This window comes from Taudactylus pleione, unplaced genomic scaffold (genome assembly GCF_031769625.1).
Source record: "Taudactylus pleione unplaced genomic scaffold, aTauple2 ptg000225l, whole genome shotgun sequence".
Taxonomy (NCBI): domain Eukaryota; kingdom Metazoa; phylum Chordata; class Amphibia; order Anura; family Myobatrachidae; genus Taudactylus; species Taudactylus pleione.
In genome coordinates this window covers 9,951,233-9,978,598 of record NW_028284627.1, presented here as the reverse complement: position 1 = coordinate 9,978,598, position 27,366 = coordinate 9,951,233, and the positions used below count along the sequence as shown (strand labels likewise).

Below are 27,366 nucleotides of genomic sequence, written 5' to 3'. Positions count from 1 at the left end.
CGTCTGTAAATATAAATAACAGCATATTCAGGCTGAAATATGCTCAGTCATTTCCAGTGAACCGTAGTGACGTTCCCTGCCTCTCCTGACAGATGGCTGTAAATATGTTTTTTCCCCCATAATCCCTCACAATGCGCATTTAATGCGGCGCCTTCTTTACAGATTAATAGGAGGCAATTGTTTTCTGGAAACTGTAATTCCTCAGAACCGTGCAGTCCCTTCCCTGGATTTACAAGGCTGTGTCAGCTCTCGTTCAGCACACAGGAATGTCTCACAGGATTAATTCTAGCCATGGAACTTGTTCTTTCTTGTATGAGAACAAATCTGGGACCTTTATAATCAAGCACTTAAACTGTACTCTGGTTTTAAGAAGAGATACAGTCACCTTGGTTTTTAATATCTCATTCAACAGAAGGTGACAGTGTATTGTACACAAAGTAGTTGGGGATCATTTCTCATCATTTTTCTACACTGCAAACACAAAATATTTTTTTTTGTACTGAATTGTGCATAGTTCAGGGGAAAGCTTATAGTAGACTCAATATAATGCAACCTCTAAACCAGAAAATGTTTCACATTTGGACAATGACGCACGAGAAGGGTTTGTGGTTTCACCTCACAGGCCCAACAGGGACGTGCAGTCAGGGGAGGCAGAGCCTGTCATACTCCTAAGATTTGATATAAAAATGATTAGAACAACACAAAGAAGATATGATTAACTTATAAACATCTTTGTTTATTGTAATCATTTTTATAGTCAACACTCACCAGCTTTGTGAAGCTCCCTTGGACTGCAGGGAGACGAGAGATGAGGCAGCAACAGCTCAGCCTCGCTTCTGTATAGTCAGACACTGCTTGCAGAGCTGGGGACGGGGCCACACCATGGACAGTACACCACGGGCAGTAAGCTGCAGAGAAAGAGAGCTAATAGATGCATGTCTCTCAGTATGGGGGGGGGGGGCGTGCCTTGAGCATTGATGGACACCTATGATGTGTCATGTGACCAGGACGTGCACTGCCATGTTTAGAGATCGGAGCTCAGTCAGCAGCAGCAAGAGAAGGCACAATGATGCAGGTAGGAGAATCAATGAACACTTAAGTTTAGTGTGAGGGGAGAGTTACAGTGAGTAGGGGGTGAGACAGGCTCCCAGCACTCAGACCCATCTCCATGTGTGCTTCCTCAGCCACTGATCTCACCGCTCGTCACTGACGTCCAAAGCACTGTCCTTTTCTCCACCCCTAAATACCTCTCAACCTTCTGGCTCAATAAGGAAAGCAGGACAGAGGCCCCACATCAGGATTGTCTCACCTAAATTGGGAGGTAGGTATGCTTAGGGTTTCATATCTGCTTCCTCTGTCTGGTCTTAGTCAATTCATGTCCCTCCATACTAGAGATGTACGCCGACCCCCGTGTTTTGGTTCTAATTTGCCATCAGGTTTTGGGAAAACCGCCCTCATGTTTTTTAGTTTTAGTTTTGGATCTGTATTTTTTTTTTAAACATTGGTTAAAAAAGCTAAATCACATAATTTGGGCCTGTTTTTGTTCCTACGGTATTAATAACCTCAATAACAATCATTTCCTGTCAGTTTTGACCACCTCACAATATTGTTTTCACTTTTCAGTAATAGGCCAAAGGTTGCAGCGAGCTGGCTAGCTAAACTAAGCGACAGAGCAGCGGGACAGACACATACGGCACATTACACCGCACAGAAGTGTCCGTTAGTCACATTACACCACACAGTAGTATACCCCTTATACATGTCACGCCACAGCAGAGCCCCTTATACACATTATGCCATGGCAGAGCCCCTCCTCCTCATCATCATCATTCCAGACAGAAGTACAGTTTCTTAGGAGGTCAGTACTCACGACCCAAAGATAATAGAGGAATTATTAATAGCCACAATTGGTCTCAAGACAGGCAGTGGAACGGAGCTGAAACGGCAGATCATCACTTGCGGACATCCAGAATGCACGGCGCGGAGCTGCAGTGAGCGTTACCGCAAATGTTATCCAGTAACAGCTCTCGGCACCAGTCCCCCAGCTAACACCAGTGCACGGACCGGAGATATTGCAGCCTCTCACTTCTCACTGCTCCTTGGCTCCCGCTACCCAGAAAACGACACCTGCCATTCAGCAGCGGCTATAATTTTAACAGGCCACTGGGTGGTTGAGTGACATCAATTCTCAGCCAACCAGCAGCCAGTTAACGGACCGAAACACAGAGATCCGACTCCGGGAAGAGGAAGTTTTTCCTCCTTTCCGGATTCGAGCCGGGACTCGGACCAGATCGGTAACCCTAAGTTTGGGTGGGTTCAGTTTCCAGGAAACCGAACCTGCTCATCTGTACTCCAGACGTGTCCCAGTAGCCAGTGACATTGGGCCCGATTCAGAGGTATATGCAATGCACATGTGCAAACATGTCGGGAATCGACAGCATATTCGTTACACAGAGTGTACACACAGAGGCGCTGTTGTGATATATCAAAGATGTTGTTGAAAGAGGAGATAACTGGAGATGATGCAGCTGTCAACGGTGGCTACAAATACTAAGGGGTACAATAATAAAACTTCTACAAAGGAAAAGTGGAGGCATTGTTCATAGCAACCAAGCAGCTTCTATCATTTATCTAGTACATTCTAGAATATGTCAGCTAGGGGTCTATTTATCAAGCAGTGAAAAGTGTGCAGAAGTGGACCGGTGGAGAAGTTGCCCATAGCAACCAATCAGCTTTGAAGTAGCATTTATCAAGTAGTCTATAAAATAATAGGAGCTGATTGGTTGCTATGGGCAACTTCTCCACTGGTCCACTTCTCCACGCTTTTCACTGCTTGATAAATAGACCCCCTTAGTCTCTGATTGGATACCTCCACTTTTTCTTTTCAGAAGTGTTAGAAAATATACCCCTTCTCCTTGTGACTGTTAGCCACCATAGGGTAAGAAGATACATATTCCATTCCACAAGAATAATAATTAAATGATTGTTCCCCACAAAATTTAAATACAAATATTACATTTAAAACACATTATTGGAGACTTCGTTCTCCATGAAGTAGCTCAAGAATATTCCACCTTTTAGAATGCAGCCTTCACTACCTTATGTATCAACCTCTGTGGGCTGTTACTATTTCTCATGTTCAGTATTATATTATGCCTTCTGGCGTTTCTTAAGAAATCCTTTATCGGTTTGGCTTTGAAACAGGTGGCCGATTGTTTCCAATAAAGAGGAAATTAAATATTTTCCTAGAGGCTTTGGCCAGGAACTTTTTAAATTCTCCTCTGGAACTGTATGCTCCCCATTAACTAAATATCTATTTTCTTTGCTCTCTCTCATTATAGGTTATGTGTTTTCCTGTTTTGCTTTGTCTGTCATGTTTATCTAGCAAACGAAAAATATACAGATTCAAAAACTATATATACATATACACTCTGATCAGCCATAACATTAAAACCACCTGCCTATTATTATGTAGGCTCCTTTGATGCCACAATAAAGCTCTGACCCATCAAGGCATGAACTCCACAAACCTCTGAAGGTGTCCTGTGGTATCTGGCACCAAGACGTTAACGCAGCAGATCCTTGTTTTTCCAGTTCATTCTACAGATGCTCGATCGGATTGAGATCTGGGCAATTTGGAGGCTAAGTAACACCTTGTACTCTTTGTCATGTTACTTGTGCCATTCCTGAACAATTTTATGCAGTGTGACAGGGCACATTATCCTGCTGAAAGAGGCCACTGCCATCAGGGAATACCATGGCCATGAAGGGGTGTCTGCAAACAATATTTAGGTAGGTGGTATGTGTCAAAGTAACATCCACATGAATGGCAGGACTCAAGGTTTCCAAGCAGAACATTGCCCAGAGCATCACCCTGCCTCCAATGGCTTGCCTTCTTCCCATGAAGCATCCTGGTGCCATCTCTTCCCCAGGTAAACGATGCACACACCCCTGGCCATCCACATGATGTAAAAGAAAATGTGATTCATCAGACCAGGCCACCTACTTCCATTGCTCCATGGTCCAGTTCTGACATTCACGTGTCCATTGTAGGCACTTTTGGCTGTGGCCAGGGGTCAGCATGGGCACTCTGACCGGTCTGCGGGTACACAGCACGTTGTAATGCAGTTTCAATCATAATCTGCATAAACTTTTTCGGCAATTTGTGCTACAGCAGCTTTTCTGTGGTATTGGACCAGACGAGTTAGCCTTCGCTCCTCACGTGTATCAATGAGCCTCGGGCGGCCATGACGCGGTTGTCCTTCCTTGGGCCACTTCTGGTATGTATACCCCACATGACTGTTTTGGGAGATGTTCTCACCCAGTCATCTAGCCATCACAATTTTGCCCTTGTGAAAGTCGCTCAGATCCTATAATTTGCCCATTTTTCCGACTTCCAACACATCAACTTCAATAACTGACAGGTGTAACGAGATCATCAATGTCAGTGGTTTCAATGTTATGCTGATGTGTGTATTCTATTTCACTTATGTTCTATTATTTTGTTGTAGATTTTCACATTACTGGACAATCCTTCAGAACTGCATTAAAAAAGTGGAAGTATGCACAGTTCTTTATATTTCTGGACAGGCCGATGCGATTAATGTTATTGTAATTGGCTTTATGTAGAGGGGTAATGCTCCTGCACATCTCCTTGCCATTGTGCCATATGTATGACGGTTCCCACCAGCTTCTCATTATTTTCCAAGGTTGTGGGCTTCACTTTATTAAGTATGTATTTTATTGGGATATTGTTTGGTTGAAGGGTCCATTATCCTACAGTATGTTACTCCAGTATGCACTATCCTCATTAATATTTGACATTTAGGTCTACAGGTAATTTGTACCCTTTGTGATTGTGTGTTCTTATGACAACTCTCATCATCTGTGTTTTGCGCTTTGGTGCTCCATCGCGCTGTTTTTTGTTATATATCCTGTATTTTTTTTTTATCAGGCTGCTGTTTGGTTGGAGGGTCCCTTATTTTATTGCGCTTCAGGTGTACGCTCCTGTCTGCACTATTCTCCTTATTACTAGACCTGTAGTTCTGCGGGTTGTTTGCTCCTGTGTGTATGTGTTTTTGTCTTCTCGGTTTTATTTTTTTGTCTTGGTTTTTTTTTGTTTTTGTTTTGTGTGTTTGAAAGGAAGGGGGGTGAGGAGTGGGTGGGGGGAGGGTTTGCCTAGGTAGCGGAGTGTGGTTGGCAGCTTGGGATTTCTAAGGTATCCCGCAGTTGGGTATAAGTATACAGGGTGGGGGGTAGGGCTTTCTTTAGTTGGGGTTTGTTGCGTCTATTCTTGTATTTTTGGTTTACTTTTCTGTCTTTTACACAGCATGTACTGTTATAGATTATGATTTAGGATTCTCTTAGCAGTGTACCCTGACATTGGATGTGTGCTTCAATATTGATTTTCCACTAGGGTTGGGATGGTTAGTCCTTTTTCTAAGATTTTCCTTGTTTCTGGTGTTATTTTTGTGCAATCCTCTTTGTACTTTCAGCTTATTTGTATTTATTTTAGACCCAGTTTGAGTGGAGTGGGTTGGAATGGTGCCTTCGGGCCCTCGCCTTATTCCTTGTAATTCTCAGGTTCACACGACTGGGGGCTAAGGGATTTGCACATTTTACCAGATACATCCTTCCTTTACTTGCTTGTATTTCATATGGTTGTATTCTATTTTTATAGGCTATTATTATTTGTTTTCAGATGCCTGCTGGTTCCAGTACTAGCTGAGGGATTGTGCAATGTTGAGTCTCATTTCCTTACAATGTATTTTGACAATAACACTGTTTTATGTTATTCTACTGGTTTTTTTATATGATGTGATTCCATATTGATATATGTGCTGTGCTTCCTTTTTTCTTCTGTATGTGTGTGATGTGTAAACTTGGAAAGAAACTTTCTATAAATAAACTCAATAATAAAATAAAAAAGGTTTAGGTACTGTGGGCCATTATTGTATGACTACTGTACATGGATTCTACATGGTTCTACTACTGGGATGGTAGGGTTAGTTAGGAAATACAGGATATCTTTAAATGATCTCTTAATAGGTTTACACAGGCCTTAAAAATGTGAATTTCCAATTACTTGGTGCCATAATTATAGACAGATTCAACTAAAATGTGTAGCTCACTAATGGACCTATGTACTACAATCCACATTTAAAATGCAGATTGAAGTGTGATATTTTCACCTAACTTCGCATTGCAAATATCACAGGGATTTATTAAACATATCTTACAGGGACAGAGCTTGCGATAAATCTTTGTCCTTGTGAATCCTGTCCACAATCTATTCACTGTATTTTATCGGAAAAAATACAGTGAGAAGTGCCGCGCATTGTGCTGACTGGCTCGCGTAACTACTCACCCCCCCCTTCCTGCGTCCTGTGTGGCCCTCCTCCCCCCCCCCACGCCCTTTCACTTACCTCCGGTGATCACTGCTCCGGTGATGCCCTCCTCCAGGGCTCCGGTCAGCTGGTCTCACTTCCAGCACTGTGACCCCGGTCAGCTGTTCTATGCAGCAGCTGACCAGGGTCACAGTGCAGGAGCAGGGAGACCAGCTGATCGGAACCCCGAAGGAGGACATCACTGGAGCAGGTTAGTTTTTTTTTTTGCAGTGACCAACTTGTGGTCTGTTTAAACCACACAGCTGATTACTGGGACCCGGCTCCTGGCTCTGCTCTGCCTTTTAGAGCAGAGCAGGAGTCGGGGAACCGGGGGAAACCCTGGATAACGCAATCACCAATCACAGGGCTTCTACCGGTATTTTTTCACATTTTATTTTTAGTAAATCGAAGCAGACCACATTTCCCATTACAATTATGGGAAATGCGATCAGCTTACTACAAATATGTGATAATTAGGGTTTGAAGTAGTATTTTAAGAATTCCACTCCAATTGCCCTTTAGTAAATTTATGTGAAACTGAAATGTGTGTGAAAATACCCTTTTTCACTTTATTTTAGTAAAAATTATGTTAATAAATAGATCCCAATATGACATAGAGATGGTTCATTACTCTGATGCATAGGTCTGGGGGGTCAGACATCAGTATAAGCAGGGTACATATAACATGGAAAACACCATACACAATAACATACAGATGATATTTAAGCTATACTAAAGGTGCTTTTTACTGTTCTTTATGTGTGTAGGTTTTGTTAGGAGGACCCACTTAACCTGCCTAGTAACCCTTTCAGAATGTCCATGGGTGGGTCTCATTCTAAGACCCCTTTTGCTATGTGCATCAACATCATTTAAATCAACGTCAACACAAGACAAACACATATCTCTTACTTGTGTTCTGGCTGCTGAGATATTGCCGAACACTAACATTCCCCAGCTGTTTTGGTATCACTTGGTTAACTTGAAGGCAAACGGTGACATCTTCTCCCTTAATATCAATTCCGCCGTTAATATCAATGATTTTAAATACTACTACAGACATCTGTTCGGAAACGAGGGGAGAAAAAGAAAAAAAAAAAATATATAGTACAATTTAGCTTTGCATTCTAGAATATAGAACAATATATACAAATCATATTCCCCCCGGTTATGGGGAATTCTTTAATTATTGCAGTGTGTATGTTTTCATTTGGTTCATAATTTTATGAATGTACGTTTAAGCACAACTGAACACTTTCTTACACTTAACATGGCTTTGATTTATTTTACCAAGTGTCGATTTGTAAAAGCTGCTAATCTTTGGCGTGTTCAAGCCCGATATTTAAAAAGGGCATTGCTTTTAATAGCAAAATACAAGGTGCTTTCCTATGTAAAGCATTGCCCTTTTAAATTTTGGGCTTAAATATGCCAGAAGCAGCGGCTTTAACAAGCGACCTCTTAATAATAAAACCCTAAACTTATTCTGTTCCCATCCACCTGTATCTTTCTGTGCTCTGTCCACTCCCTGAAGTCCTCTGCAAAGTTTTCATCCTTAGCGTCTCCCTCTCCTTCATCCTCTACATTCACGCTGGTTCCCATTCCTCTACACAAATCCAATTTGAGCTCCTCACCCTCACTTTCTAGGCACTCAATAGCTCCTCTCCTTCCTAAATCTCCAAGCTCATCTAGCCTATACTCCCTCTCCCTCTCTCTCATGCTTATAACCCCCTACCTCTCCTGCATCCAATGCTTTTCCTGCACCTGCTCTTCTAGAAAATCAATTCCATCACCTATAAGACACCCAAAACTCTCTACCAGCCTGCGGGGCTTCAAACAGGTTGAGAATCCCAATGCCGGCATTCCGACTGGGTTACAATCCTGACACAACCACGTAAGTATACTAATCTTACACCTAAACCTAACCTTCCCCGCAGCCTAAACATAACCCTCCCATCCCGAAGCTTATCCCTAAATCTCCCCCTAATCCCAATACTTACTGTTGGGTTGTCAATGGTCGGGATGCTGGCACCGGCATTCTGAGCACCAACAGCCAGCATCATAACTACATCCTTTTCAAACATGCCCTGAAAGCGCACCTGTTTACCAAATCCTACCAGCCCTCTACACAATCAGCCTATCCGCTCTCGTTCTATCTTCCCTGTTTACCTCCACTCCCCTAATCTGTAACCTCTCACAGATAGGGCCCTCCACCCTCTTGATTATCACCTTGCAATATCCTTGTCTCCGGTGTGCCCCAAATCAAATCAGCCAATGATCTTGTCTGTTTCCCACCAAAAGCACTGGGTCACGGACTGCTATTGTCATTTTCTGTCACTCAGTTGTATAAATATCTCACGGCTTCATTTCCCCCCTTGTACTGGATGCTTCATTATATTATATTATATTATATTATATGTTTGTTTCATAGTAACCTCCCTGTACAGCGCAGTGGCGTCACTAAAGGGGTGCGGATCGCACAGGGTGCCACACTTCGAGGGGGTGACACCAAAATGCCGGCTTCTCCTCAGTGACCTGGAGCCGGACGCTGCACTGTGATATTTTTGTGCAGTGTCTCTCGGTCACTGAGGAGGAGCTGGTGCGGGGAGAGTCTCTGGGGGCAGACCCGGCATCTGCCTCCACCTGGAAATGGACATCTCTGAGCACACCTGATTCTCCAATCAGCTCCTTTTAGCATGACCCAGGTCGGATAAGCCGGGTCGCACCTTTCAGACTGCATTGTATCTGGGTTGGTCCAGAGTTCGAAGTCTTGGGACACACAACCCGGGTTGGCCCTTTCACACCAGCCAGGACCCGGGTTGCCCAGGCAATATATTGAGTCAGAAGCTTGATGTGAAAGGGATATTCGTGTGAACTGGGGGATATGGAATAAGACTTGGGTGTATAAACTTTCCTTCATACAGAAATGTGACATCACAATCTTCCAGAATTAGTGTTTGAAAGGAGCCTCATATCACTAGTCAGCAGGGCCTTAGGGAGGGTGGTGCGGCCGGTGCCTCCGCACAGGGCGGAAGCCTCCAGGGTCACCGGCCACACACTTCACGGCTGCAGAGGTCTACAGGAAGAGACCTCCTGCAGTGGTGCGTGGCGCAGCAAGAACGCCGGCGAAGGCTCCCGCCCACCCTCCACCCCTGGATGGAAAGGTAAGCGCTAAGGGGGAGGAGGGGGGCGGGGTGGTAGCGAGAGGGGTAGCAGTGCTCCGCAGGGCGCACTGCCATCCAGATACGGTGCTGCTAGTCAGTATTGTTGAGGAATCCCACTTCTTCCACTGTCTAATATCAAACAAAAATGCTGGGTCCGACTCTGGTTTTCGAACATGGTTCCAACCAGTGCCACAGCACAACCCCTTTCACACTGCATCTTTCACCTGGGATATTCCCTGGTAGATCCCATTTACACTGAAACAGAGTCTGCCCTGCAAAACTTACGTATGTAATTAGAAATGGATGTTTTTCAGACTCACACAGGGGTGGTCATAAAAAGTGGGTGGTGACTGCTGAATGGAATTGCCTTAATCATCATTAAACAGATCTTTGTACCATGACCTGGGTCGGATAACCCTGGTCACACCATTCACACAGCACCATTACCCAGGACCATGCTGGGTTCGAGCCTGGTGACTACCAGGGTCAGATCCCCAGGTAACGCTACCCAGTTTGTCCCTTTCACACCAAACCTCGACCCGGGTTGCCTTGGCTTTACTTAACAGAACCAACCAAATATCAGACTATGGCACATGCACGTATCCCCTACAGGATGAGCTCTGTTGTGTGTATTTTAATACAGAGAATGATGTATAACTTTTATGTTGTTCGAATATTAATTATATTTGTAAGAGCATATACTAAGACGTGGGAGGAGTCAGTAGTAGTAAGGGAAGAAGTCAATACCAGGAGCCAGGTGCTGACACAAGGTGGGCCTGTGTGCTTTAAGTGCCAGGGCCAATTTTTAGTCCCAGTCCGGCCCTGGTGAGAGGGGTGAAACCTGCAAAAACATTTTGGGATAGCCCAAGGTCAATGTTCCCCTACTCCCTTTTTACTCACGCAGTACGGTTTATTTTTTTACAAGTGCATCATTATTCTCCTTATATACTCTGTGCTGCTGGGGGACTATACTCCTACTATATAACTCCCAGGCCCCATTTACCAACGAAGGCAAATACCAGTGGAATTCTTTGTTTAGTATCACTGTGATACTAACGAAAAATTCACTGGTATTTACCAACACTTACCCCTCCAGCGAGGTGCTAACGCTGCCAGCAACTGTGTTCCGGTGTAATGTGCATGCGCGACGGTCCATCTGCGCATGTGCATGACACGGGGACCCAGCAGTGCCAGGAAGGCTTCGCTGAAGCCAGAAAGGTACCGCCGGGTCTCCATTGCTGGCAATGGGGAATGCATCACTCTAGCCATCTAAAAGACGGCAGAAACAAGGACATAACCCGACATTGCCGGCAATGGGGAATGCATCGCTCTAGCCATCTAAAAATGCAGAAATGAGGACATAACCCCTTCAGCGAGCGCTAAAGGGGTTATGCTTCATTGGTAAATGGGGGCCTTAGTCTGTTGCTTCCTACTGCATTCATTCCCCACACTGCCGTTGTCATACATACCCAGTCCTCACTAACCCATCACTTATCTCCGTATATACTCTGCGCTACTGTGGAGCCTGCTCCTTCCACTTTATAACTCTCAGTCTGTGGCTTCCTACTGTCTCCATTCCCCTAAATCAGTATGTAGTCAGGAAGCCGGCGGTCTAAATGCCAACCGCCAGAATCCCAACACTGAAAGCCCGGCATGGGTCTAAAGATAGGTGTCTAAATACCAACATTAGCCCCACGTCGAAATCCCGATGCCCAGCATACCGAACGTAGGTCAGCTGGGCGTCGCATCGTGTTAGCCACGGGGGGTAGGAGGGTTAGGTACCATTGGGGGGAGGTTAGGGTTAGGCACCCCACCAGGGAGGGTTAGGGTTAGGCACCACGGGGGAAAGGGGGTTAGGGTTAGGCACCACGGGGGAGGAACTTAGGGTTAGGCACCACCCCCCTGAATCTTAGGGTTGGGCACCCCCAAGGGAGAGTTAGGAGGGGGAGAGGGGAGGGTTAAAGATACTTACCAGCCGGCGCTGGGATATGATGTTTCGGGCTTCCAGTGTTGGAATTTGAACAGATGGCTTTTAAGCCGTCGGTATTTCATACCCAACCCCCCTAAATCACATCACGACAATGCCTTGTCACATGTCCTGTGGACAGATCACCACTTCTCAGTTCATTACAATCATTTCATAGAACAACTGTACAGTATGTGGGCATGGTTCTTACTGGAACAATACTAACTTGATACCAACTTATTATATGTCTATAAATGGCATTTTTTGGTTGGAATTCAATTGTATCGCCCTCCTACACGCCCAACAAACTATATTGTATCAATTGTTGCTCCTGTTGGGCACGATCAGCTGCCAGCACACCATTTCAGCTCACACCCCCCAAAGGGGTGCAAACTGAAATGGGAAAAAAGTTACCTGTTTGGAGTTAAGGGAGAGGATGTTACCTGTTTGGAGTGCTGTGGAATGAAGGGAGAGGATGGGGAAAGGGAGGGAAGCTTACTTGATGTAATCAGGTCTGTCCGTTCCTGGACATTATTGACTAGAACAATGGTTTCTGGCATAATGGATTCTGGCAGCATGGCTGCTGCTCCCCCTCTCCCCACCTGACTATGTGCATGGCTGCTGCTCCCCCTCTCCCCACCTATGTGCATGGCTGCTGCTCCCCCTCTCCTCACCTATGTGCATGGCTGCTGCTGCTCCCCCTCTCCCCACCTGACTATGTGCATTGCTGCTGCTCCCCCTCCCCCAACCTAAATGTGTGCATGGCTGCTGCTCCCCCTCCCCCAACCTAAACGTGTGCATGGCTGCTGCTCCCCCTCCCCCAACCTAAACGTGTGCATGGCTGCTGCTCCCCATCCCCCAACCTAAATGTGTGCATGGCTGCTGCCTCCCCCCTCCCCCCCCAAGACTGTGTGCGCTGCAGCTCCCCCTAGATTCAGCCAGAACTGTCTCTCTGGATGTGAGGAGGCAGTGGCTGCAAGCTATAGGGGGTATGGGGAACGTGCCCCTAGAATCGTGGGGCCCCTGGGCAACTGCCCATTAAGCCCATATGAAGAGATGGTCCTGTGTCCATGTCTACCATATGTCCCGGTTGACATTTTGGCTGTCTACATATTGATTGTTAACATATAGTCCATGTCAGCATTGTGGTTGTCTACATAATGTACCTGTCGACATTATGGAGCATATATTATGATTGTTTATATTTTAACTGTCTAAATAATATACCACACTTGTAGAGTAGCTGAATAATGCAAAGAAATACTAAATGATGGAGAGATAGAATAACATATATAAGGTATTTACCAGGTCTTGTCTGGAGCCAGGAATACTCTCATCGACTGCGCTAATTGCGTCCGGAGAGGATTCACAGTACTCTTCATTCCTCAGCTCTACGCTGGCCGTGTCTACTGTGGACGGATAATTCAGAGACGAGAAATCATCCAGTCCTAAAATAACATTAGTAAGAAAGAGAATGCAGTTTATAGGAAAAAAGTCACTACACTAAAAAATGACAAACTGTCAGAAACATTTACTAACACCGCAGAGGAGTACAAATATGCACTAAACCGTAGGATCCAATCAGCAATTAGCTTTTACCCGTCTAGACCAAGTTACGAAATAAACGCAAATGCCCAATTGTCTGCTATGGTTAAGTGCAAATTTTCCCCTTTATACAATGTAGTGAAATTATCCACAAGATATCTACAATTTTAATACATCAGTGGTTAGCGAATAAAATGAAGTATCCTTATTACTGGGAGAACTGAAGAGTTTTAGGAACTCAGCTCGGAATTTTTCCCTACCTGTTTCCAAGGGGTCGCTCCCATCGCTGTCGACCAGGTGGTCATCCAGCATGTTACTATCAATGGAGATATTGTCCAATGAGAACTGTGATGGGCTCCTCTTCATGTTCTTGTAAGAAACAGAGAAGGTAGGCAGATTGGACGGGCAGCGTTCCTTAGGGTTTCCACTTAACAAAAATATATGGAAACGAGGTTCATAATCAAAATCTAAATAAAACTTCCAAAAAGCATAATAAACAAATACAAGCAGAAAAAAAAAGTAACGTAAAGATATATATAATACACAAATTATATAAATATATATACATATATACACACATACATACATATATATATATATACACATATACACACTGAACAAACAGGGAGTTCTGATGTGGTCTCTTCAGTGTTCAATAGGAACACTTTTATACCAGAAGGAATAATGCACCCCCTACTGGACATCAGTAATGATATTAGAAGATAACTTGGATTACTGTGAACTTTTACATGGTCACAAAACTCTGCAGCGACTTTGTTCTAATATATACATAACTTACAGTAGGGAATGCATGATCACAGATATATACTGCATGTATAATGTGCTGTCTGACCATGATTATTATTATTATTTATACAGAGCAACCAATTATAAAAGAACACAATCATTTAAATTCATGAGACAACAGTTCCTAGCAAACCAATAGGCTGTACTCACTTTAATTGGTGCACTTCATACAATTCACTGCAGGAGTATTGTCTGTCATTTTTGGTTCTTATACTCTTATTCTATATAGTTTTGTGATAGTATTTTTCTATACTAGGGGCCTGATTCAGCATGGATTGCTATCGTTTGTGCACAGGGGTCTGCTGCGAAAATATGCTAATGCATGCAATCGCAAAGCCGTCACACAGCCAGCATAGGTACGCCCACTACCGCTAGCTCCAATCCATAATACCTTACAGTCCTGCGTATACATCAGTAACATCGGCACTTCACACAGAATTACAGCAGGTCTGACCTACCGCAGAAACTGCAAGTCTTGTTTAACGCAGTGAGTACTCAAGCTGTGTATGCCATCACAGTGGCTAATTTATGCACGCCCAGGAAACGGCGTTCAAAAGGACAGGCACGCCTGCGTTTATCTGACCACTCCCCCGTCACCACCCCCCAAACTCTAACAGCCTGTCACTCACTCTGCGATGGCTTTCATTCTGCTTGAGTGATAACAGAGTGATCGCAATGCTAACTCAGGCGTGCTCACTGCGCTTCATACGCAGCACGCACCATCGACTGATCAGCATACGCTGTTGCAATAGCGATCCATGCGGTTTATATCTGTGTATATATAATGTAGTCTCAAAATAAACATTAAATTTACAGAAGTAACAAATGCTATAATCTGCACTAAAAGGTTATGAAAAGATACAAATCAAATGGAAGATAACTAACAAAATAAAACAAAAAATACCAAACAAGAAACAAACCAGTATTGGTTCTAGGGAATCTCAAGTTATTTATTAGATCTAGTAAATTAATTGCTTTGTTCATTAATGTATAATTTACATAAAAATATATTCTCAAGACAACTTTGCTTTCACATATTCCCTAACTCTGAATAAATTGAATTACAGTCACAATATAACCAACACGCCCCTTATTGGTTGAAAGCTACGTACTCATGCAGCGATATTTTGGACCATGGAACGATATCGTTATCGTTCAGTTGTCCAAAATATCGTTCAGCTTCTGCCCCAAAATGATGAACGATAACGGCCAATGCGCGCTCCCACTGGTCGATGTCGTTCATCGCCTGAACCTGTTGTCCAACCTGACGATATTATCATGTTCGGAGATGAGGGAGGGAGCCCGGCACTGAACGATATTATTCTTGATATCGTTCAGAGTTTCTGTTCAGTGTCATTAACGACACTGAGCCCACCCCTGCCGGGGACACACTAGACGATGTCGCTCATGGAGCGAATCGTACCGTGTGTACGCAGCTTAAGGCTCATACACACTAGACGATGTGCTGTATGAATGATATTGGTGAAAGTTTCCCTTGAACTTTCTGTAGTGCAGGACAATCGATGTTGGGTGTACACACTGAAAGATATCTTTAAAAAGACATCCTGCCACATCTCTGAACAGGCATTTCTTGACGATATCATCAGATTGGCATGCATGTACGGACGACAAAAGACATCGTTGAAGACCCGCAGGAGCGTGCATCGTTGGTCGTTCTCTGCATACAGACTGAACAATATATTGTTGAACGATATAGTTATCGTCCATAAAAATCGCCTAGTGTGTATGCAGCTTTATTCTCAAGACAGGTAAAGTAGTAGTTTTCTATATTTTTTTTTTTACCACTATTAAACGGGTTCAGACAATAATCCACTTTATCTACAAGTGCTCAGTTTTTTTTTCCTATGAACCCCAAGTGTTAACCTGGGTACACATTATGTGATCCACTGAATGATCTATTGTTCAGACGCAGATCGGAATGATAGATTGCACTGATCGCATAGTGTGTATGGTCTATCTGTGCGCTCTCCCGCAGTCGCATGCGATATCGTCCAGTCGGTCGTGCTGCGACATTGCAGGTAATGTAGGATAGAACAAGGGATCGTTCTGTCCATCATTACATTGCTCAATGTGTACCCGTGGGGCCAATATATAGTCCAGGTACACATCAGCAAGTGTGTACCCAGCGTTAGCGTGCCATTGTTATGGGACCTCAAGTGTCAATGGGCGAGATGTATTAATGATTACTTTATAATGCGATCATTAACGCCTATCAAAACTTACTTACCTGCGGCAAGGTCCACAGGTATTCTTCAACCTTCTTCTTGCCAGAACAGCTCCGCGATACCCAGCTATCACGGTGAAGTTATTACTTCTGGGTTTATGGCCTGGGTGATGTAATGCACATGTGCGGCCACTGAGCTGTGCAAGTGATAGTGGTCACTATTGGGGAGGGATCTTTTGTATCCCTCTTCTGTCCACTTTGCGGTATTGTAGCCAATAGGCTATTGGGCCCCCAAGTGTCAGTGTTTCATTGTTCTGGGACTAGGTAGTATCAGTGTGTCATTATCAGATCCTATAAAACCTACTTGGGTCAGAAACCATAGGTTGTGCACCTCTGTCTTTGTGCTGCACAGACTCAATACAACCTCTCTGTGGGGGAAAAAAAATGATGATAAATAAGTCAATTCCGTACCTCGTGTCAGTCTGTTTATTCTGCCCCTCAGAGGACTGTATATTGAGGAGTGGATCTAGAACAGGCTCATTATCAGGGACTTCTAGGTTAAGGAGGGATTCCTCAAGATCTCTGCCTGGGCAGGAAATACTGTCCTCACTATTAAAATGGCCGCTGTCATTCAGCCCATTGACATTCACCAGCTGACACAAGGCTTCATTTTCTGCTTTTGGAAAGGACATATCGGAAGCAGCCTCCAAACTGGGTGTCCTTTTTAAAATCTCTGTGTCACTGGTTGATTTTGAAAACAAAGTATTTTGTAAAACAATCTTTTTGGGTTCTAGTACTGCACCAGAGTCCCCGCTGACAGAGTCCATGAGTAAATCGACAGGTTGGTTAAATATACTGTCATCTTGAGGGCCATCCGGTTGCAGAGTCTGTTTACGGTTCGCTAGAGGACTTTCTTCCCGGGAGACGGGGCAGTTTGACATGTCCTCTGGCAAAGGATGCAATAATAGGGAAACCTCTGCACTTTTCAGTAGCACGCCAATGGACAGCTTTGTCTCTTCAGCTGGTTTCCCAGTCACAGCCTCCACATCCTTGCGTAGATTGTCTATGACCAGCTTTAATGAGTCCTGCAGCAATAGTAAGAAAATAAACTGATAATGGTTGATTTGGAGGCCAACATGTTTCTGTATATGTGCAAGGACCTGGATGTCCACTTGAGGTGCCATCTTGGCGGGAGGGGATGACAGGCTGCTGTCTAAGGATTGAGATTTCTGCAACAGAGTACTTTTGCCATCCATCTCCGTCATATAATATTGTTTTAAGAGTTTTTTGCGCTGAAGATGACCTGCAAAGTCTGTCGATTCGCTTTTGGAAATGTTTACAGGATGATCACAGTTGGAGACAGTCTGCTGTTGGGACTGAGCAAAACGTGCAGGCTGGCAGACCCACACTGAAAATGGGAAGGCGTCCACAAAACTTACAGGTCTACCTTTCCCACTTTTTATCCCTTCATAGTCAACCCAAAACTGCGTGAAATGTATGGCCCAGATGTCTTTAGCAGCAGAGGTTTTTAGCGCATCGGTGTCTAGCTTCGGTGCAATGAACCCCTTGTATACGTCATGCATCTTAGTGTCTTGCTCGAAAGCGTGTCTCTGGAATATGGGGTGCAGGAGATCAAAACTCCTTTCTGAACGTGGGAAAGAGGTAAAGGATTTAGAATAGAATGGGTATTCTTTAAAGTCCTGAAATATGGCTTCTAGATCTGAGCGTCTACAGTTTGGGGACTGCCTAGTGTTGCTGGCTATCATTTCTGAAGTCTGGATACTGATGGCCGTTGGCTGGTCCTGGTGACAATCTAATTTCGTCTGCGATGGTATGATAAACTGCAAAGAGAAAGGAAATATTGTCTCAATAATTCTAAATATCACAGAAAACAATTAGTTTAAAAAGAAAAAAAAAAAACAAGTAAAATTATTATTAGGAAAAAACAGGCCAACACAGACATATATTTTTTCTGATAAAGAGATTTTTCTTTTTTTGTGTTTCTACAATTAGTGGCGATGGCGGGGGAGCCGGTGTTCTGACCGTTTCTCCAGCCCCTTGTAACCACCACATTGGATTTAAAATAGTAGTATTTATATATACACGAAACATCAGTTAACTGTATTGTTCAATGCTTTGCCACAGTATTTATATTTATATTGGTTACTAGCTGGGATAGCCGACGTTGCATAGGTTGAAGATTGGACCCTGAAGTACACCTGCAGCCTTAATTTTATTTACATTGTCCCAGTCTATAACCTGGATAACTATGCAAATTAGGAGTAAACGACAGCGCAGCAGCTGCGATAGTGCATGAAAATGCAGAAACAGCCATCACGCCTCCTGCATGCATTACTGATCTGAGCTACATCCAAGGAAGAGGCATCGGATCATCTGGAATCCCTTTGGTTGGCTGAGTGACCATGCAAGCCGGCCGCCGCAGATGAGTAAAAGAAGACAGGAAATCTCAATCAGCCGACGGAGATCCTGGCCACTCCACCCCCCCTTCCCCACTCCAACAGCAGTGACACTCCTCTGTTTTGGAAAACTGAGGCCATCGCTGTCCCCTCCCAGAAACGGCAGCAGACTGTCGATCTCTGAAAGTCTGCAGACCCGTACTGTACATGAGCAGATGCCCGAAAATCTGAAAATCGTGAATCAGCGCGATCCATGTTGCACTGTGTGGCTGCAATCAATCTCCCCTGTGGTTTGTAATCTCTGTATGCTAAATTTTGCCAGGATCAAAGATTGTGGATTGATTATGCTGTCTGTCGAGAAGACAGCCGAGGCGGCTGCTGTAAGAGAAGACAAGGAGTGAAATGCTAATAATGCACACTGTTTAATGTCAAATGCAAACACAGAGGTCTGACTAACTCCATATTTCATGTATGGGGCTGTGAAATAATACAGCACTTTGGAAGAGAGGAGTGTGTATGAAGACAGGTCCTCAGCACCAGGACCTGTGTAATTTAAGAGTGTCCCGGTTTTATGGGATTGTGCGACAGTGGGTGGATCTGCCGAAGTTCAAACCCAGACAAAAACCTAAACCTAATCAAACTACACCACCATGCCAAATTTGGTGGAGATAGGTACCGAAACGCTGTCCCTGCATAAAGGACAAACAGAAACACACACATTTTCTTGCTTATTATATAGATTAAGGCACGGTGTTAAAAGATGTTAACCTCTTCACCTATAACAAAGTTGCGCAAACATATAAAGTTTAAGGGAAAAAGGGAACTCTCAGGTCAGGGACACTGTCTATAATGAACATATACAGTGTTTCAGCAAAATAAACAAGCAATGAAACACATAAAATTACACCTCTGAACCAATAAAATATATAGCAACATCTAATAAACAAATAAAAACAGCATACACAATACAAAATGAATAATAAAAATAATATTTCTAAAAGAATTTCGCACTTTGTGGAAATGCACATTTAAATATCTTTTCCTGCTACAGAACCCTATATTGTTCTCAGGCACAAGCACAATAATGGGTCCTCGGCTCTCACTCAGTAAGGATCTCAATCCATGATTCACCCAGATCCAGTAGTCTTCATGTACTAATCTATGTACCTCATATAAATAGGTGCAGAATATTTGTGTTGTGACATCACAAACCAGCATTTTAAAGGTACGAGGACTGCATTATTGCAGCTTCTTAGATGACCCTTAAGGACTCTCTCTTAATAGAGCACATTTAAAGATTACATTATGCTTCTGTAACCCTGTACTCACATCAGAAAAAGAAGGGTGAATTCTGTAAGGTCATCACAAATAGATTAAATGCAGGCCTGCTGGAGTATGATAAAATATACATGAACTTTATATATCATTTATGCACAGATTAGCCGAACCGCATAAAATATCAAACTGAATTATTCAATAGCATTTGTTCTACCTGCAGCAAACAGTGTCGTGTTTTACCTTCAGCATCAGACCATCCACGCGGATATCAATGTGTTCGTCTGATTTAGAGCTGTCCTTCAGCTTGTACATGGCCATGAACTGGTCAACACTCTGCCTCAGATCCAGAATAAATTGGTTCAGCCACAGAATACTTCTTTCATCAAAGGTTAGCTGCAGGGCATTCAACTGTACATACAGGTTGGAACTGGGAACTGAGGAGAAAATACAAATCTGCAACTTAAGTTCTGAAAACGGTGAAATGTATTTTTATATGCAAATGCTATAAAATGGACATTGCTGGAGCAGGTCGCTAGAACTGTATGTAATAAAAGTTGCAGTAGGGCAGGTACAAGCCAATGGGGGAAAAAGAAAGTATTAAATTCCTTGTTGTGTAAAGTTACATTTTATATTATAGCCTGGCACAGGAGGGGAAAGAAATGTTCTTTTACTTTTAAAATCACATTACTAATGATTTTAATACTAATTATGGGCAACTTTGATATTACTAAACACCCTAGGCTGGATGTGCTACATATCGCATTATTGATGTGGTACATCCCGCCAATTATCGGGTACATAACAGCAGTAACAACGCCGGTATGTACATAAAATTGCAAAGGACAGCTCTTCTGAAAAGTGCTGTCTTTTGCAATGACTGGACTTCCGTCGTATGACACACAGGATGCAGATGGTCTAAATACCGGTGCCGAAATCCAGACAGGACAGGATCCCGGCACCAGTATCCCGACCATCGGCATCCCGAAGGAAAGTATCGGGGTGTAGGGGGACCTTAGCGTTAGGTATCGGGGTTAGGCATTAGGGGGAGGGTAAGGTTCGGTTTAGGTACTAGGGGAGGAGTTTAGGTTTAGGCACCGGGGAGGGAGGGTTAGGGTAGGGAATAGGGTAGGGAAAATACTTACCAGCAATTCCTATGGTTGTCGGGATTCTGGCTTTCGGGATGCCACTGTCGGTATTCTGAACAGCGCCAACCAGACAGCCAGGATTTCATACCCAACTCTGGCGCACACACACACACCGCAGGGCACACTGTGGGGAATCTGATCGGATCCCTCCCAGGGCACAATGCGAAGAAAAGCCCATAGGAATCTATTGGGCATGCCCTTTATAGATGGCATTACCCATCGGGTCCAAGCTCTGGAAACTGCACATTCCGAAACTTGGTACATATGGGGAATGTGGGAATGTGGCCAGAACTCCAAAAAAAAGCCAATTTGCAAATTTGTGCCCGCATTTTCCCTTTAGTACATCCATCCCCCTATTCATTTAAGCATCATCATATATATTTATGTGAATTTGTTTGGCATATATTTCATTTTAAAAAGATAATGTACAGTATACAAACAGAAAACAGTTAAAAAAATTGGATTAAGAAAGTGTTTTACAAGAACAGACGTAAAGAGTAAATAAGAGATTTTCATTTGTACTGCTAACTTTATATAAGCAGTGGCTGCAAGAAAACGTTCTGGATAGAACAGGAAGTCAGCGGCCTCTATAAGCCTTGTAGTGCTTTATCTACAGGTCTCATTCTAGAAAAAAAAGCAATATGAAAAGCCTTACTGGGGAAACTCTTTCCATCAGGGAAATAATATTCAGTAAATTCAATATGAATCGCAGACATTTCCTGGGGAAGATACAAGCTCTTCTTATTGCAGGAAATCATAGTTTTAGGGGACGATCGACACTGATCGGCTGTGGATACCTGGAAGACAATTTATAACATCCATGTTACATGAACTCAATGCTTCAAAATAGATATATTATGTTCTGTGTGGGAGGTGTATCAAACCTTGGGGAGAGGTAAAGTGGAGAAGTTGCCCAAAGCAACCAATCAGCTTCTAACTGTCATCTATCTAGCTCAGTCTTTGAAATGACAGTTAGAAACTGATTGGTTGCTTTGGGCAATTACTCCAATTTCCCTCTCTCCAAGGCTTGATACATCTCCCTTTGTGTGAGACAGTGTTAGCTTTCATATACAAATAGTCTGTATATCTCAGTCCATATTAAAGCTGGGAATGGTCATGTAACGGTGGTTAAATAACTCTTCATTTTGGATGGTGTAGGAGTATATTACTGCATAACCATACATACATTAAAGCTAGTGTTTTCTGGTAATTGGACAATGGTCACAGCGCCTTTTGTACTCATTCGCCATCTCCCACGTCACTGTTGCCAGTTTTGAAGAGGGCAGAGATTCAGATCACTGGATTGATCACAAGAGTTTTTAGAAGATGAGACTTTAAACGCAGCCCACTATATAAATCTAAGGTAATACATTCAAATTGTTTACAGCACATTTCATTAGGGTGTGCTCCCAGAGAAATCTACAGAGGGATACTCTGTGGGGCTAATTCACTAACGTACGCAACACAGTTCAACTGCGATAAGATGCTAATACATTGCGATCGCAATGCCCTTGCAGCACTGCACAGGGACGCCCACTTTACTCAGCACACATACGTAATGTTTAGCAAGACTGCGAAACCATTGGTACATTAGAGTACCATAGCAGTCTCATGCACACTTGCACAAGCCCTGACCTTATTCAGAAATTGCTAACGTCCATACACGCTACGAGGCCTCAGGCTGCGTATGGCATCGCCGTGGCTAATTTATGCACGCCCCTGTAACAGCGCACTGGCACGCCTGAGTTTCCCCAACCACCCACCCATCACCACCCACAAACGGCGTTTCCTGTCAATCACTCTGCGATGGGTCTGCGCAGCCTCTGCGATTGCAGTCCTTATCGCAGCGGCTGGGTCACGCTCTGTGATGCATGTGCATGCACAGTGCGAAATAATTGGCCGATTGCGTGCGCCATAATTACAACGCTGTGCCGCCAAGCGACGTGACAGCTCCTCTATTTTTGCCTGGCTGCAGAGAGGCGAGAATAGGCGCGTGTCGGGCAGACACCCCCTGTGATGTGCGTAAAGCGTACCTACAAAAAAGAAAAAACTACTTGCACCGATGGTGAAAATTGAGCCAGAGGGCAAAACTACACTGCTCCGTCTTGTGAGTCATTGAGTGACTCACTCACATCTCATTGGAAAGCTGGCAGTAGCAGTAATTATTCTGGCAAACTGGAGGCATATTAAGGAGTATCGGCCACACCATAGACTACTGTATATGCATTTGCCTATGTTTACTACTGTATAATCACAGGCACTGATATTAATGTTTCTGTAATATAAAACATTGCTGACTATAGTATTAACTTTTCCCTTCCACACCTTCAGCAATTGATAAGTCCAAGCCTGAGGAATCTAACTTGCTTTCTGCTATGCATCCTTTAGTAGCACAGCTCCAACACTGCCCCCTTATTCCTTGGCTCTACATAACCAAAGCCCAAACTTAATGGCAGGAACTCTACTGCCCGTCTCAGAAAAAGTAAGCATTGTGTTCATTCATGTCCGTACAAAGCAGAAAAGGTGGGCAGTATATATCACCTATTAATATCATGTAAAGAGCTATATATAAAAGCATAGTAATCAACCGGACAGCGGAAGTGATCATAAAGCAGTATAATCTGGATAAGTTTTATGTCCCGCGGGTTGGGGGGCTTAGCAGGGTACACATCACTCCCGGTGGTGGATCAGACATGCATAAAATATTATTTAAAGTAAAGAAAATGAAATGCACTTTCACTTACCTGATAAATGTTAAAATCAGCAAGTCTAACTACAAAAGAACTGGACATTAGTTTGGATGTGGACTCCTCCAATAACGTTGTGGGGGAAGTTCCTTTAGCACTGGGCTCGGAACCTGTAAAGAAAGACAAGCAGTATAATTTAGGAGTGATGGCAATGTACTGCACAAAAAGAAGTTGGAAGGCACCGAGTAATTGCGTGAGGGATTAAATAAACGCAGCTGGTCTTTGAACTTTAGTCTGAATCTTATACTGCATGGGTCTACCTGGAGTTACATTTGCAGCTTTTAGGACACGGTTACAATAAAAAGTGATTCAAACAGATCAAAACTGGTTTTGAATACTTTGCATATTTGTTAAGTTTTTATATTTGTAAAACTGGCAGCTCCAAATACGTAACAAATAGTTTGTCTCACCCCACCAGGCCACCATGTGCTAATACACTGTCCCTAGATTACAGCCACGTAGCACAGTGATGTCAGCTAGAAAAGTTTATCAGCACAACTGTGAGTGGGAGATTCATACTCAAACTTAAGGCCCCCACACACAGAGCTATATAGCGGTGATCCCGCGGTTTTGAACGATATCGCCGCTATATCGTTCCGTGTGTGGGCATGACAATCGCTCGCTGCACTGTCCCGTGGGGTCGTCCGTCGCTCCTCCAGATCTTTCTGCAATTGACCTGGAGGATCGACGAATGATTCCATGCAGCGATGTGGGGATGGCGTGCCGGTATAACGGGTGGTTGGCCACCGGATCGCTCCGCGTGTGGGGACCTCCCGGTATGTCGGCCGTCGGATCGCAAGGTGCATATTGCACAGTGTATGGGGCCCTTAAGTGAAGGCATCTTCTGATTTGATGAGAGATTTGGCCCGGCCAATCAGGAGATGTATTTGCTGCACACCCTTCTTACAAACAGCTTGTACAGAGAGGATGCTTTGGATCCATCGGCTGGAGTGTCATCCTAAGGCGTATAAAGCCTTCACGTATAATAATAAACTAGGCCACAACAGACAGTGAACATGAGGTGGTCATGATATCTAGATGTACTCTTCTTTCTACAATTTTTCCCCAGAAAACAGTTTAACCAGATGTCACCAGGGGGCAGGGCAAAAAGACGAACCAGAGAAGTTTGCTTGCAGGGACCTTACCTGTGTGTCCATACTGCTGGGATACAGATTTAGAAGGAGACCCAGAACTGTGATCTTTCACCACTTGTTTCAGCATGTCTACATTACATTTAAACTCGTGAAGCAGCTCCTGTGCCCAGGAACACCTGGTCTTTGTGGCGTCCCCATAGTACATCCAGTGGCTGCAGCTGTCTCCTGTGAACACAGAGTTGTGACAGATTGTTACAAGGCATAAAGCAGTATTTACTATTTATTTAGTAATTTAAAGACTAAACAACCACACTGGTGATGGCAAAGCAGTTTTTATCAAAGTTTAATCACTTAATAATGGTTTCAATCTGTATATAATGGACTACAGAGATTACAAGGAAGTACTCCATCCATATGTAACCAATATTATATTTTGCAATGCATATTCAAAATCTTAAACCGATCATACTTTGAATGGTTATTGGTTTGATCTTTGTGTTCAAATTCATACAACTGTTGTTCGTGTGGCCAAATTGAGGCATTTTGTTCAGTGCCCAATATTATTAATACAAGTAGATACATTGAACGACTCCTAAATGGTTTTGCTGGATCCCCATCAGGTTCCCATGTTTTGTTTTATCTTCAGTTTTACAAATTAGATCTGTCAGATACACAAAGAACTAAACAAATGTAGGAATTGTTAATTATTTAGACAATGGTCCCCTAATTTAAAGGCATTTTACTCTATGGTCCACGTTCAGAAATGTACATAAACACGATATCCGATGGTGGAGTGCCCGCACCTACGCAGGATCCATTCTGAACGAGTCCTGCATGATCGCACACTGAGCCTCCACACCGATATGCTGAGGCCGTTTGGGGAGGGATGGCGCCAGCATGCGTTTCTGGAAACATGGACGTACTACCCCCGTTTTCTGGGAGTGCCGAAGTCTGGGCCTGCAGGCAGGAGGCGGCCAGTCTGAATAAGTTTCAGATTTCTCAGCTAGCCGGTGTCGGAAACATGTTGATCCGATGATGCATTTTTGGATGCAGCACTCGGATCTGCAATGCCGGCAGGAGCCATCTTTTTCGCTCAGATGCCTCCTGCAGACTTGCGTCCGGCGGTTCAAAACCAGACAGCGGCTGGCCGACATAGGTGAAAAACCTGATCATCCCTAGGTAAGTATTTACTAACCTAACCCCCCCCCCCAACCCTCCTTAGGAGTGCATAACCCTAAACTCCCCCCCCAGTGCCTATCCCTAATCCCCCCTTCCCCACCGCCTAAACCTAATTCTCCCGGGGGGTGCCTAACCCTAACCTCCCCCCGGGGTGCCTAACCCTAAGCTCCCAGGGGGTTGCCCCAAGTCACCCCCAGGAGCCCTAAACCTAACCCTCCCCCCCCACGGTTGTCCGCAGCGGCGCCCCGGCATCACTTCGATCGGGATGCCGGGTGCCGATCTCCCGGCGTCGGTAAAATGACAGGCGTCTAGATTTAGACGCCTGTCATTTAACCCTCGCCGGGATAAAGCAGTCAGGAAGCCAGCCGTCGGGATTACATCCGCTGGCTTCCCGACTGCATACCCTGCAGACATTAGCATATAGTTGTATAGTATTGCACAGCCCCTTCCCTGCGGCTTTGCAGTACGGTACAAATCTGAATAAGGCCCTAAATTCACTAAATGAGTCATAAATATTTTACCTTTCCTCAAATTAGACTACATCAAAACGAGATGCCCGGAATAATAATGCACGGATTTTCAGATCACATACGAACCTTCCCTGTGATACGGATAATAGTCCACGGTCAGCTGACTGAATGATAACTGCATCGCGCCTCCAGTAATTCTCCAATCCAACACTGCAAAATAATGGATCATTTATACATAATCACATCATTATGACCTGCAATATGCATATTCAACATCAAATTCACAGCTCTGATTGTATATGTTCTCATATAATAAGATACAAATCAGTGAGCGCTGTCGTATTACAAATGAAACAGCTCGGATGAAAGGCAGAAAAAAAAAAAAAAATTTTGAATTAAAACCTCAACAAAAAACTTTCCCTGTAGGAGCCCGTCCCTCCATGTGACTAATGATACAAGCCTGTGATACTTCATTTCTTATTGCCATGAAAAGAAATTCTAACTATCTGGACCTAGTCGCTATATTTAATAAATATGCCCCTTAGTATGTGAAAAGTAATGCTCATTACACAGAGCTGTATCTGCTGTCTACTCTATTTTCCACCATTGCTTTTATATTTTTTAATGGCTAATAAAACCGCCAATGAAAGTGCGTGTGTAAAATGCAAAGGAGTTTGACAGTTTTGTTACTAGTGACTGAACGTCATTTCAGGTCTCTGTAGAATACTCCTGAAATAGTGGTGATCTCTGTGCCTCCCAGAAGAGTCTAGCAATCTCCCTGAGGCTGTGTCTGGTGTGTGCAATACAGTGATGACACAGTCACTCTTTGCTCACTATGGAGGAAACACTGGAGAGAAGACAAAGGAGGATGTGTGCTACAAGAAAATGGCAGCTGTTCTCCTGCACACTGATAGCTACATGAGTGGCTGCGTGCTCAATGAATTGTGATGAATTACTGGAGATGTGTGCTCCAATACAGGGCATGTGCC

At 43.9% G+C, this 27,366-nt stretch overlaps 1 protein-coding gene across 1 annotated transcript in view; it reads right to left on the bottom strand.

The window, feature by feature from the left end:
• The window catches only part of BLTP3B (bridge-like lipid transfer protein family member 3B), a 115,153-nt gene that overhangs the window by 19,949 nt on the left and 67,838 nt on the right, over positions 1-27,366 (bottom strand). The window contains exons 9-17 of the mRNA XM_088478935.1: positions 26,504-26,587; positions 24,780-24,953; positions 23,632-23,744; positions 21,543-21,684; positions 19,983-20,176; positions 16,519-17,888; positions 13,316-13,482; positions 12,816-12,958; positions 7,296-7,446 (exon numbers count right to left, since the gene is read on the bottom strand). Coding sequence (XP_088335061.1) covers positions 7,296-7,446; positions 12,816-12,958; positions 13,316-13,482; positions 16,519-17,888; positions 19,983-20,176; positions 21,543-21,684; positions 23,632-23,744; positions 24,780-24,953; positions 26,504-26,587 — 2,538 coding nt within the window. The remainder of the gene's footprint in view (positions 1-7,295; positions 7,447-12,815; positions 12,959-13,315; positions 13,483-16,518; positions 17,889-19,982; positions 20,177-21,542; positions 21,685-23,631; positions 23,745-24,779; positions 24,954-26,503; positions 26,588-27,366) is intronic.